General features: G+C 36.3%; 1 protein-coding gene across 1 annotated transcript; it reads right to left on the bottom strand.

Moving 5' to 3' along the window:
- Positions 1-122: 122 nt before the first annotated feature.
- Positions 123-12,557, bottom strand: LOC107590356 (RNA-binding protein 40-like). The gene is made up of 15 exons (XM_016279064.1): positions 12,503-12,557; positions 11,108-11,267; positions 10,962-11,009; positions 10,772-10,881; positions 8,818-8,907; positions 7,227-7,338; positions 6,560-6,628; positions 6,219-6,361; positions 4,592-4,717; positions 4,297-4,448; positions 2,009-2,176; positions 1,569-1,663; positions 645-703; positions 349-481; positions 123-198 (listed from the first exon to the last, which is right to left on the bottom strand). Exons 2-15 carry the CDS (start codon positions 11,261-11,263, stop codon positions 130-132), a joined length of 1,530 nt encoding a protein of 509 aa, XP_016134550.1. The 5' UTR covers positions 11,264-11,267; positions 12,503-12,557; the 3' UTR covers positions 123-129.
- Positions 12,558-12,907: the final 350 nt, after the last annotated feature.

The raw sequence follows: 12,907 nt of genomic DNA, 5'->3' as shown, positions 1-12,907 counted from the left end.
TTTTTTCAACTTATAATAATTTCTTATAAAAAAATGTGTCAGTACATTTTTCACCAACCCACTTCAACAGACACAACCATAAAAATATTTACATAAATACAAAAATTGTTGGTCTTTTAACCCACCAGTTCAGTGTTTTTTCCCTCCTTTCTTTGAATCAGCAGATTCCTGTTTAGGTTTTGCAGATCGGGCGAATTGCTGGAGTTTAAGTTAAGGCATGATTTTATTTGACAGTAAAACATTTGTAAAAAATAAATCCTAGGTGTAAAAAGCAAAACACATTGTTTTTGTTGGAGAGTGAAAGACAAAACATTCTGTCAGAAATGTAATGCCAAAAACAAAGGATACCACCACAAGAGGTTTGTCGTTGAGTACATATCCATTGGTTTCCTTTAAGGCCTTCTCTGCGCTTCTCTCGCTGGGGAGCCCAATGAAGGCCTGACCTTTCATCCTCCCCTCTTTCATCAAAACAATATCAAACCTGACGGGAACAAACACACTTGTACATCAGCACATGTTCATGAAGAACTCACCTGTATTCACCACTAGCCTAGGAGTGGTGTTTTCTTTTCATTGGCTTTGATTGTGATTTGCAGAGTTAAGGCCCCAGACAAGGGCCTGAGGCATGAGACAGTGGTGCTTACATGTTTCTCTCCTCCTCTGAGGAGATGTCGATATACCGGCCGTAGATGAACTTCAGATCCTGCGGAAAAGATTGAGCTGGGTTATGTAGCTGGTACTAAAGTGAGAATTATGAGCTCTCCGACTGTTCTAGACCCCACAGTAAAGCAAATGTTATGTAATCTTAAGAATTTTGTGTATGTAGAATACAAATATATATATATATATATATATATATATATATATATATATATTATATTTGCAGTATTACTGTAAAAACTGGTAATAAAGACTACCAGACCAACTAATAGGTTTTAGTAGGATTTAGCCATCTTAAAATTATTTGCATGACCACTTAGCCAATTAACAAAACTGGTTAATGTTTATTCATAAATTAATAAGTTATCTGGTTTTCCAGGAATTGTTCAGTCCAAGAAAATAAATGTATAAAACATAATTGTAAAAAAATAAAAATAATAATAAACAATAAAAATATATATTAAAAATAAAAAGATACATTTAACATACTATTTATCCATACATTAATGCATTAACTCATCCACTAATTTTTATATTATTCAGTTATATAATAATTGTCCAGTCCAACTCATCTACTGATATTACAATATTACATTATTATAATATCAATATAAAATCTTTTTTTCCAAAACAAATCATTTTATCCTTACATTATCCAGTTATCCAGTAATTGTCTAGTCCAATTCATACATTGACAAAATAAATGTATAAAAAAAATTATAAGAAAAATGAATGTAATAATAATAATACTGTATGAATCATATATATGTGTGTGTGTGTGTGTGTGTGTGTGTGTGTGTGTATGCGTGTGTGTGTGTGTGTGTGTGTGTGTGTGTGTCTTTATATATGCCTGTCAACCACTAGTAAAATTTAGTTTTTTTATTTGTGTTGGTAGAGCAGATACTTACTTTTTCTTCAACTTGCTTTGCAATATTCTTAACATAAAGCCTGCAGGTTGGCTCTCCAGGTTCATAATTTTTAAACACAGACATTTTCTTCATCTCTGCAAATGTAAAAGAGTCCATAAAAGAATAAATCAATACAACAGACGCACACAGTCATGTGAAAAGTAAATCTGAGAGATAAAACTGTCAAATGTACGTTTAGGAATGACTGACCGACTTAAATTAAATACATCAAGCAATCACTCGCAAACATCTGAAACATGCAAACAGTCATATGACGACAGCCTGGTGTTCTTTGTATCAAATATTAATTTCCTCTTTAAAGATCAGCTGCATGCTTCTTGCGAACACTCAAAAGGCAAATTCTTTAGTAGAGCTGCTCAATTCTATTTGATGTTCGGTGTATGCCGAATGTATGCGTGCACAATTTGAGAGTGTTTCACCGTCTCTGGAGAGTCTCCCTCTCTCTAGCTCTCTCCTAGAGATGAACTCAGAGGGGATGTCCTCAACTTCCTCCCTCTCTTCCTCCTGTCTGGGGACCTGAGCACTTGGGTAGATTTTCCCAAACCCTTCCGCAGCTTCCTGAACGGAAACCTCCATCTCTGCCATGTCTAGGAAAAAGTTGCAGAAACATAATTAGATTGTGTTTTGAACTGTCATGGTGCTCAATTTCAATCTGTTTGAGACAGGCTGCCTGTTGCAGATTTCAATGATGACAAGTGAAAGGCAGCACCGAAGCCTTGTGTGAACACATATCAAAATGCCAAGCCTTGACTATTCAAAACAAACTAGAAAACAAAAGCACAGGATTGTTTTCTTGTCGTGCGTGAAAGCAAAATCGATTCCTGTAATCAATGACAAAAGGCACGTAAAAACAGATAAAATGGAAAATTCATGCCAGAGGGAAAAAAACAGGCAAGTGTATTAATCTCTGAGGGTGACACTAGTGTGGGGTCACGCTCTGTGGGGTTTTCTTTCAGGTTCTTTCATAGCGCAGTTGGAGATGTCACCTGGCAGTTGGCAGTAAGCCGTAAGCAAAGCGCGAATGAGGAATTATGGGAAGCAGCGAGGCTACACAAATCCTCTGGAAACGTGTCTGACAGATCTAGTGCCTAATGTTTACTAGAGCAAGAAGTGCTGATAAGTATCCCTCAGAGAGTGTGGATTTCTTTGACGTTTCTCGTCACTTAAACATATTGTTTATCAGTTAAACGCGAGCACACTGGAAATAACTACTGTGCTTGTTTCTTTTTTCAAAAGGTTAGGAAAGCTGTTTGACTTTGGAACGTTTTCTGTCTCCGTTTTAGGTCGTAGACATTAATGGAAAACAAACAGGAAGATAAGGTAAACAAAAGACTGTGGATCTCAATTTGACTGCAGTGGACAAATTTTATGCTGTGTCTGTGAAGAGTGCCGGTGCTAAATAAGACGTTACGTACCTGCACTCTGTAAAGAATTATTGTAATTTTAATGGTAAAAATGTCCATTTATTGGTCCTAAAATACTATTAGAGTTACAGATTTTGGCAATGAAAAAAAATAAGTCTTCGTATAATTTACAGAGAAAAAATAATTCGACATTTCTATAATTTCTTGAGTTTTTTCATTAAAATAAGTTTCATCTTAGTTCCCTTTCAGGAACTCGAGCAGCGTTAGAAATGCGTCTGCATGACTGAAGCACATGTGAAATCAGTCCAGTAGTGGCAAGACGTCACGGTCAGGGTGACGTAGCGACCAGGAAGCTTTAAAAACGCATCCAGTGAAAACAACGTTAGATTCTGCTCTTCAGCATGCGCTCGAGGGAGCTGACTGTGTGCATTGTGAGCCACTGACTGTGTGCATTTTGAGCGGCTGCCACTGTGCTGCGTTCAATTACGCTACTGCAGACCGAACAGCGTTATTATTATTATAATATTATGTGCTTTGTACCGTAATGTTTTCTCACTGGTGAATGAGACATGAGAAAATCTGGCAGCATTGCATTCAACCGTCCACCAACGCCGTCTCTCATTGTGTAGCTTGTTAGCCTCTGGTCTGCCTGTGCGCATTCATGTGTTTTGGAGGAGGCGTGACTTTGGAGAGTGATTATGCAGTGAGTTTATGATTATTGAATTGAAGGTGTTTTGTATTTATGGGTGCCTATATGTTAGTATTCACCTCAGTTTGTGAAAAATCTACTTGTGATGATTTTTGATTGTACATGTGGCTTTTTCATGACCACCTGTGTTTTTGGTGGTTATTGGTGTATTATAAAGGTATAAAACCGATTTAGTACTTTATTTAGGTTTAGATTTAGTACTTTAGTAGGTTGGCATATTAACATTATATCAGTTTATACCGGTTTTTACTGTAAATTTAAGTTCTGTAAAACCTAAAATGTATTTTTCACAGTAAGTTCTGGCAAAGGTTTTTTTTTAACAGTGCACCAAAAAGTTTCATGTGCGTTTGATTTTGTTTGATCGTTCCGTCATTCCTAATTCCCGAATAAAGTTTCAGGGTTATCCTGATGCAGGGGAGGGTCTCGACGCCTCATGGCGAGAGCAGCTCGGCCTGCTGACAGCCCAATACATTAAATCTTTTCTCCAGCTGAGTCACTATTCTCAGGGCTAATTGCTGTGTTAATTGAGCAGGTCCGCTCTGGATGGATGGCTAAACCCGGGGCGCATTCGGTGATGCAGGCGGATAGATAAATGGATGATGTGGATGGAGTGGTGGGGGACATGCAGCCTTACCTTCGGTCGCATCTGCAAACTGCTCTTGATTCTGTTTGGGACCCTCGAGGATGGTGGACACCTCAGCCGATATATGGAACTCAATCTTTTTCTGTCCAAGCGTCTGAGGATGCTCAAACACATCTGAAGGCTGCAGGGCTGGGCCTGAGGGACTGAGAGATACAACATTGAGCTATCTGCAAATCTTTTTGTATTGCTGAAGGTGGTCTATTGAAACTATAAGATGCTGTTTTGTTTTACTTAATTAAATATAAAGAAGCTTCTGGTTGAGTGAAATGCAGCTGATAGAGTTTACCCGTGGGAATCTGGTTTGGGAATAAACAGGAGGTCTTTTAGTTTGGGTTTCTTTCTCTTGGAAGATGTCTTTGTTCTCAACGGCCTTTTGCATGGCTGGTTAACAAGGCCCATCAGTCTGATCATCCTTTGTGGAACACAGGGAGAAGAAGTGAGAAGCTATTAAACATGTATGGCTTTTGAACACAAGGTAAAACACGGCAACAAAACAAACAAACCGAACATTTTGCAGCTTTCAGCTGCTGCCATTCTGGAGGCCGACAATCTGTCAATGAGAAAACGTGCCAATGCTGGTGATGCATAGTCAAAAATACTACCAGTTATTTTTAGATATTGGTCAACAGATTGTGTAGTGGCAGACACAAACTTGATTAATAATCTGTCTGTAGGAGCAACGTCCCTGTAAAAATTTTGATTTATTCATTAGTACTGGCCAATATTATAGATGTTATAATTGTCTATGCTAATTTAGTTTTTACATACAGTTTAGTTAATCAATAAAATTCTCTTTAAAAACACAAATAGTTTAATAGCACGGTTAAATGTAATCTTTAACAAACTTTTTTCAAACTTATAATGTTGTGATGCTTAAACTCACTTATAGCATTTAAAACGACTAACTTCTTATTTTTAGTGTCTTATTTTAAATTTATTTTGGCAAATTTGGATGTGTTGATGCCATGAAATTTTAAAATCAACTTATTTTTCCCTTCAAATTTATACATTTTCTCAGTTTAAACATTTTATATGTCATCTGTTGTATTCTGAATAAAATATTGAAATTTGAAACTTCCACATCATTGCATTCTGTTTTTGTTCACAATTTGTACAGTGTCCCAACTTTTTTGGAATCGGGTTTGTATATTTTCATATTGACTATTTAATGATTATTCGCCATGACATGAAAATATTATTATTCTTATCAGCTGTATTGTATATTCATTCAAAACTTCTCACCGTTTTGTGTTCAAAAATATGTCCCTGGTTAAATTACACATTTTATCATGGGATAGTTATACACTACTGTTCAAAAGTTTGGGGTTGGTTAGATTCTTATGTTCACCAAGACTGCATTTATTTGAATAAAAATACAGTGGAAACAGTGATATTGTGAAATATTATTACAATTTTAAACAACTGTTTTCTTTATCCATATATTTAAAAATAAAATATATTCCTTTGATGGCAAAGCTGAATTTAACAAGTGGTACTCACTGCAGAGTCAAATGACTTCCAGCTTCACCTCTCTGGACGTCTAATGGGGTGGAGGGATAGAGTTGTGGGTAGGGTTAGGGTGTGGTTGGATATTCTAGCTCCACCTATTAGGCACAAATTACATTCGCTCATCCTCGCTGGACGTCTAGCGAGGGGGAGCTAGACGTAAGCTCCACCCATTTGCTCTGCAGTGAGCAGCCTCTCGAATTTTCAGCAGCCATTACTCCAGTCTCAGTGTCACACGATCCTTCAGAAATCATCATTACATGCTACTCAGGAAACATTTCTTATTATTATCCATTTTTAAAGCAAAAACTTGCTTGCACACACTGCGCTGAACACCAAGGTTACCTAATAATGCCAATCTACTTAAAGAGCTTGCAGACAAAATAGAAAGGTGGAGAACCAGCTACCTCTCTTTGTCCTCCTCATCTCCACTTTCGTACTCAGATTCTTCTTCACTGCCTGACACCCCCTCCTCGTGCTCCGGCAGAGGAGGGTTCTCTGGGGGGAAGGGTGGCGGCATGGGCAGCAGTGGGCCTGGAGGCATCTCAAACTGAAACAGTGCAGATGAGTAGGTTACACCTTCTCAAGAGCTCATTCGCACAGCCGTGTATCTCATCAGTATTAGCAGAGAACTTCAGTAAAAAGCAAAGCATCAGGGATGAGGCATTCGTCATCATGCTGCCCTGGGTTGCTTGAATTGAATTTAAGTTAACATAAACATTTGCAAAAGCGCATAATACCAACTCACCATTGGCGGAGGAGCCATCACTGGTCCAAACGGGCAGGGAAGGTTCATCTTATTCATCAAGTGAAGAACCTGTGGAGGAGCATGTTCACCTGATGAAGAAATGAGTGTGTGTGTTGTTTCCACACACCTGGTACTGAGTATTTCTTGGACACAAACATTAATTGTGACCCTGGCTCCATATGTAACCCAGATTGTTGTGTGGGAAGCTCTGAGCAACAGATTTAATGTGTTTAAACCGCCAGCCTGTTTCTCAGAAATCTAGCGCCACCAAAAGGCAGCCTAGGAAATTATAAAGTCTCCCTGGTGTTTTACAAAGCAGTGCGGTGTATCTTAAGGGAAAACGTTAAATACATCACTCATCCCTCCCACATGAGCACGATATTAATACCATCAGAATAATTCCATGCAAATATTGTGGTTTGATGTTTTAGAGACTGGACTTGATTCAGAAAAATCACATTAGTGCCAGTCTGAGAGAGCTGAGAATGAATGTTTTTCAGTTTTTTTTTTTTTACCTGATATGAACTAAAAACCTGAAAATGGGAGACAGGTACTGATTCGCAAGAGGTAAGCCTACAGATGCGTGTGTTTACACATTCCCAACATGAACTGATAAATAAAACAACAAAAAAAGATAAGGGAAAAAGTCTTTGTAGCCTCTACTCACTTGAACATAGAATTTGGGCATGCTCAGAAGAGTGTGTGTAATGTTTGTCAGAATTCCACTTGAAGGAGGAGGGTATAAATATTTCAGCGTCGGATTTGTTTGAAATTTCAACCTGCGGGAGGAAAGAAAAACGAAAAATTGCCAGTCGTTAGCCTCGGAGAGGAGACAGGGAAACATTTCCAGAAATGCTACTCGTGAAAAAATGCATGCACATAGTGGTGAAGCATAAATATAAGGGGGAGGTACAAACATTTGGCTGTGTTTCGTAAATGCCCACGCCTGCAAAACAAACTTCTGCGAAAACTACTGAGCGATAATTAAATAATCATGTTACACTGTTTGCTCATATCGCTTGTTACTTGAAAATTTTTGGATTCTGGCTAAGTTAGGAACACTGACACTTTTATTTATTCATCAACACTGAATATTGCTATATTGCTATAAGTAGTAATTAATTTAGGGCAAGTAATATATGAAATATTCACAATGATTTTTCTGGTAAAACAAAACTAAGCAACAATGTGCTTTTAATGTTTAAAGTTTCAAAAAGACAACATAAAACTAGTTTAGTGAAGCTTTACTATTACGACAGCAGTAAGATTTTAATAATAATTGTAATAATAATAAAGAAAATTTGAGTGTCTCTGTCATTAGTTATGAAAGCACATTAATTTATATAAAATATAAATAAAGTTAAAAAAAATGTTGGTGCATATAAATTAAAATTATTAATTCTCTTTTATGTTCAAGGCATTCAATAACTGCCTAATAACCTTTTCTTTGCTACTAAAGTGAAATTACTGAACCTAAACATAACAGCCTGATAAAAATGCTTATTTAAAAGAAACAAATCTCAGAAATATCTCAGACGGACTTAGAGGTTTTTGCATCTGAAGTCTTCATATAGACATATAAAAGGTAACGTTTGTACTGTATAATGAAATGTTACCCACAACTCCCCACTCCAACATCCAACTTATGCATTTTATGCTCCTTATGTTGCATGGACTTTCCACGCAAGCCAAACGCTTTGAATGTTAAGACTCTTTCAAGTTGAATTTGATTGCATATTCTATCATCGAAACGGTCTGCACTTCATTCGGAGCATCACACCACTGAAAAACACACTTATCAGGCGACCCCGCTCTGTGTGCAAGAGCTTCTGGCGGAATTAAATAAATAAAAATCTGTCACGGCTCCGCTCGTTAAGTGAAGGTGAGGTGCGGGCTCCTCGTGCAAAATTATATCTTAGCCCACGGTCTCTTTATCAAAGGCCACCTGGTGCCACCACATGGCAAGAGCAGACGGGCTGTCACCGCAGAACAGACACTCTGAGACATGAGCCTGTAATTAGACATGAGACGGACAGTGACAGCCATTCTCCAACTTCCTCTCTCCATCTTTCTCTGTGGGCACTTCCTACAGGGTTACCAGGACCTGAACTACTGGCACCAGGTGCAAGATGTTAATTGAGAGTGTTAGCCTGTCTCAAATCTCCAGTGACATCATAAACACAGTGACACAGTGAGATGGCGCATGCAGAGGAAGTCAGTGTGCTGATCAAAAAACACAGATGCTTGTGCACACCTACCCCAGACTGGGAGCAATGCTGTTGTCCACCAGACGAACATTGTTTTGCTGTTTGTCTTTCTTTCCCTTCTCAACTTGGGTTCCAGCACCACTGAAACATTAGGAAAGACTTTTATGACTTAAGAAATATAAAGGTGTTTCTTCAACTATGGGCATCTTTGGCTCTGTGAACTTTTCTTAACCCCTTAACTGTCACCGTCCCACCTGTGGGACGCTTGGCGCTCTTTTAATTTGTTGTCCTTTTTCTCTATCAAATATTTTAGTAATCATCATAAATTATATATCGTTTGAAAGCTTAGAAGCCCAAGATTCATCCTGTGAAAACCATTTTGAAATCGGATATTGCGTTACCATGGAAATAGTACTTTAAATTATTTTGCCGGTCTCCTCCCCCTTAGTGGGTGGTGTCAAGTGTCATATTGCAAAATGCATTACGGTCTTTTACAAACAAAACTTTATATAATCTTGACATAAAATATATCATTGGAAAGAGTCTCAGGATTCCATATTTGGTGGTTATTTCGTGATAGAATGGCACCCAGTGGCTGTTTGTGGTATAACGCCCTAAATAAAATCTCACAGAAACCTCAATTTTTTTCATATCAACTTCAAATTTGGAACATAACTTATTTACATTTTTAGCAGTTTTAGAGTAAAACCTGTTATGTAAAATATTTATTTGATATAAAATAAGAAAAATTGCACAGTGCATTTTCTTTACAGTAAATGTAAAATTCTATAGCTTTTTGATATTTACATTTTTTCCCCCCCTTCTGCAATAATCTGCTGACTGTCTTCTTTAAAAAGATACCAACCTTTCCTCTGTATTCCAAAGTGTTCATTAATTATAACAATATAAGTTTGGATAGTGCACTTTAATACCTATTTTAAAAAATGGGGGGTGACAGTTAAGGGGTTTTAAACTCTCTTTAAAACAATTTTTCAAACACACTAGATTTATTTGTCTACTAACAAATTGTCTAACTAAAAACAGTGTATATACTTAGTCCGAGGACAATCATGTAATTTTTCCTGAAACACTTTTGATATGATTCTGTGTTGAAAACTACATTTTTGGAATAAAATGTCAGGTTTCTTTGTCTTGCTAAGGCTAATCTCATAGCTTGTATTTTATATATCTCAGCTACACGAATAACATTTTCACACTTTAATCTGACAAAATTACTACAGCTTGATTACTCTGTAAAAAAAAATAAAACATTTTAAAGTAGTAAATAAAACCAAGATTATTGGAGTAGGGTTTACAAGAAAATACTATTTGAATGTTTCTACTTTAAAATCTCATGTTTGACTCAATGTTACTTGCAGTTTTTTATTTATTTTATTTTTTTAATTAATTAATTGTAAACATTTATGAGCAATTCTGGGTTAAAATTGAATTACATGACAATTATTTTTCACTGCAGAAATAACAATAAAGATATTCTGTATACAACTAATACTTACCTTTCCCAGTTTGCTTCACAATCACAAGTCTCATATTTTAGCTCAAATAAACTGACAATGCTGTCACCATGATAGCCATATAAACTAACTTTTAATAAAGCTTTATTAGAGGCAAAATTGTTGGTCAGGATGGAAATTATGTGTATTTTTGTAAACCATGTCTATAATCTTTGTGTATATTTTTTATGTTTTTAAAATTAATATTAGCTAACATTAACTCTATTAACGACACATTTTAAAAGTAGTCAAAATAAATTCTATGACAGTTTTAATGTGAACTTCATATAACAAAATGAAACATGTTAGCTTAAATCAACTCCTGCAACATAAAAGTGCCTATATTTGAGGAAACATCCATAAACACAGTTCTGATAAATATAGAAATAGACAATTAGCCAATCAGAGACACATCTACACATCTTATATTTAGGGTGGAAGGAACATGAATAACTGAAAGTCTTAAAATTATTATTGATTTTGCCATTGACCTGTTAGACACTGGTGGGTCTTTCAAAACAATGACACTGTCGTGATCTTTCGCAAACTCAACCACTAGTGTGTGACCAAGGATTCTCAGCTGATGAAGTCTGTTTAGTGCCTGCGGGAGGAAAGACATTATTAACATATGTCGAAACCAGCTCTTAAACCACAAGATGAGCATGTGTATTTTAGTTTTACCTTAGAGGCTGAGATCTCACTGCTGAATGTTGCAAATGCCATATGTTTCTGCAGATAACAACACATTTAGGTCAGCTGTATTTATTCACTCTATCATTTACCCACAGCAATTTACAACTTTCATACTTGCAAGTCTTGCAACTTACTAGGGGTCCCTTCTCTGACAGCACTCTGACAGATGAGGCACCAAAATATTTCAGGAGATCCTCCTTTTCATCTCTGCTGAGTTCTCTGGGCAGATGTCGTACAATGAGGGTTTTGCTTTTCTTTGTTTGAACATCGGCCTCGTCCGTCTCTGCCATGATTCTAAATTCAAATACAACAATTAAATAGGTCAGTTACTTTGTCTGTTCATGATGCAAATAACATGTGGATCTTTAAGATAGGTAGAGGGTAAAAAACTATGTTTTTACTGTTATGTAGTCAGTCAAAACAAAGACTTTCTGCATTATTAAATCAAATTTACATGGTAGACTTTCATTCTGATTTATTGTCCACAGCTTTCCTTTACACTGCACACCAAATTAATATGTTTTAATGTCAATATAAATGCAGAAATGTGCATAATAAATGTAACCAATTTTATATGTTCCCAATATCAACAATGTCCTTGAAAATAAAATAAACTGAAACAAATACTTTGACACAAATGAGCAAATCTCACTAATTAATGCAACAATATCATTCCTGACCAAAAAAAACAACAACAAAAAAACCTTGAAAATAAAATAAACTGAAACAAATACTTTGACACAAATGAGCAAATCTCACTAATTATTAATGCAACAATATCATTCCTGACCAAAAAAAACAACAACAAAAAAAACAGCAAAGTTGAATAATATCTTACCATTATAATAAAATAATAAATTATCATTATTTTGCATTACAGTAGTAAAAATATTGACCTGTTTTTGCATTATTGAAAACGTGTCAGGGAAATGTAGATACTTATCAATAAAATAATAGACTTCAAAAGTTTCATAAGATTCACGTAGACAGTTATTATTACACGCATTATTACTTTTTTTTTTCAACATTAAATACACTGCATGGGTTAATGCATTTTAATTCTTTTCAGTACTATAGTAGAGTGTAATTTTTCATGAAGTTAGTAAAACTGCAGCGCATCTGTCCGGAACTTAATTTAAGCATCTAGTGTTGTTCGGGGGAATGTAGTTCTGGAAACACCGTATCTGCACAGGCTAAAGACAAAGACTAACGCAGGAACAAATCTGGCGCTTATGTAACACAGAAGGACACTCTCGATTTGCATTTAAGGAGTAACATGCTTAAGACTGTGTTAGTAAGTAAACAGGTTACAAATTAGCAAATGTACATGCAAGTTTAGAGGTTTTGTTCTGAAGCGAGCCTGACAAATCATTAGCATCAACAGCTTACTAGAAAACAGAAGGGAACAGAAGAGCTCATAGTTCAAATAAAACAACAACAAATAAACCATTGTGCTATTAAAGAAATATAGATCAGCATAAAAATAACAACTGACACATGTGGATGTTTAAGAGCGATGTGTGACATACCCGGTTCAAATTCACCCTCTTCCGCATAAAGTTTGTGGGCGTGTCCAATGAGGCAAGGAAATCTGATACCTGATTGGTTGCTTGTGGGTCATTCATATCACTGATTGGTGCGCAATGCACATCAATCACATACGGTCCAAATTCAGAAAACATTTTTTGTTTTCGGCCAGGAGATGGCACTGTTGTTAAGAAAATTAATCGGTGTCAACGTCTAGACAAGTTTTTTTTTTTTCCAATACTGAGCCAATGAAGAGGCCTTTAACACTAATATGTATTTGTAATGCTCATACTATGTGGAGATCAGACAAATGTGTGTATGGCTGGCATATGACCAAGCCTAATAATGGCCTCCCTTCCTCCTTCCCAGTCATACCATACTGCTCTTCTGTGTCCTGAGTCTCATTT

This window comes from Sinocyclocheilus grahami, unplaced genomic scaffold (genome assembly GCF_001515645.1).
Source record: "Sinocyclocheilus grahami isolate Dianchi unplaced genomic scaffold, SAMN03320097.WGS_v1.1 scaffold126.1, whole genome shotgun sequence".
In the NCBI taxonomy this organism is placed as follows: Eukaryota; Metazoa; Chordata; class Actinopteri; order Cypriniformes; family Cyprinidae; genus Sinocyclocheilus; species Sinocyclocheilus grahami.
The sequence above is the reverse complement of the archived record's forward strand: the minus strand, read 5'-3'. Positions and strand labels throughout refer to the sequence as shown.

Excerpts from the sequence above, each read along its gene's own strand:
- LOC107590356 (XM_016279064.1), bottom strand. The coding sequence starts at position 11,263 with ATGGCAGAGACGGACGAGGCCGATGTTCAAACAAAGAAAAGCAAAACC. Across the intron at positions 7,339-8,817 it reads AGCATTGCTCCCAGTCTGGG|GTTGAAATTTCAAACAAATC; the intron begins GTAGGTGTGCAC and ends TTCCTCCCGCAG. Across the intron at positions 6,362-6,559 it reads TGATGGCTCCTCCGCCAATG|TTTGAGATGCCTCCAGGCCC; the intron begins GTGAGTTGGTAT and ends GCACTGTTTCAG.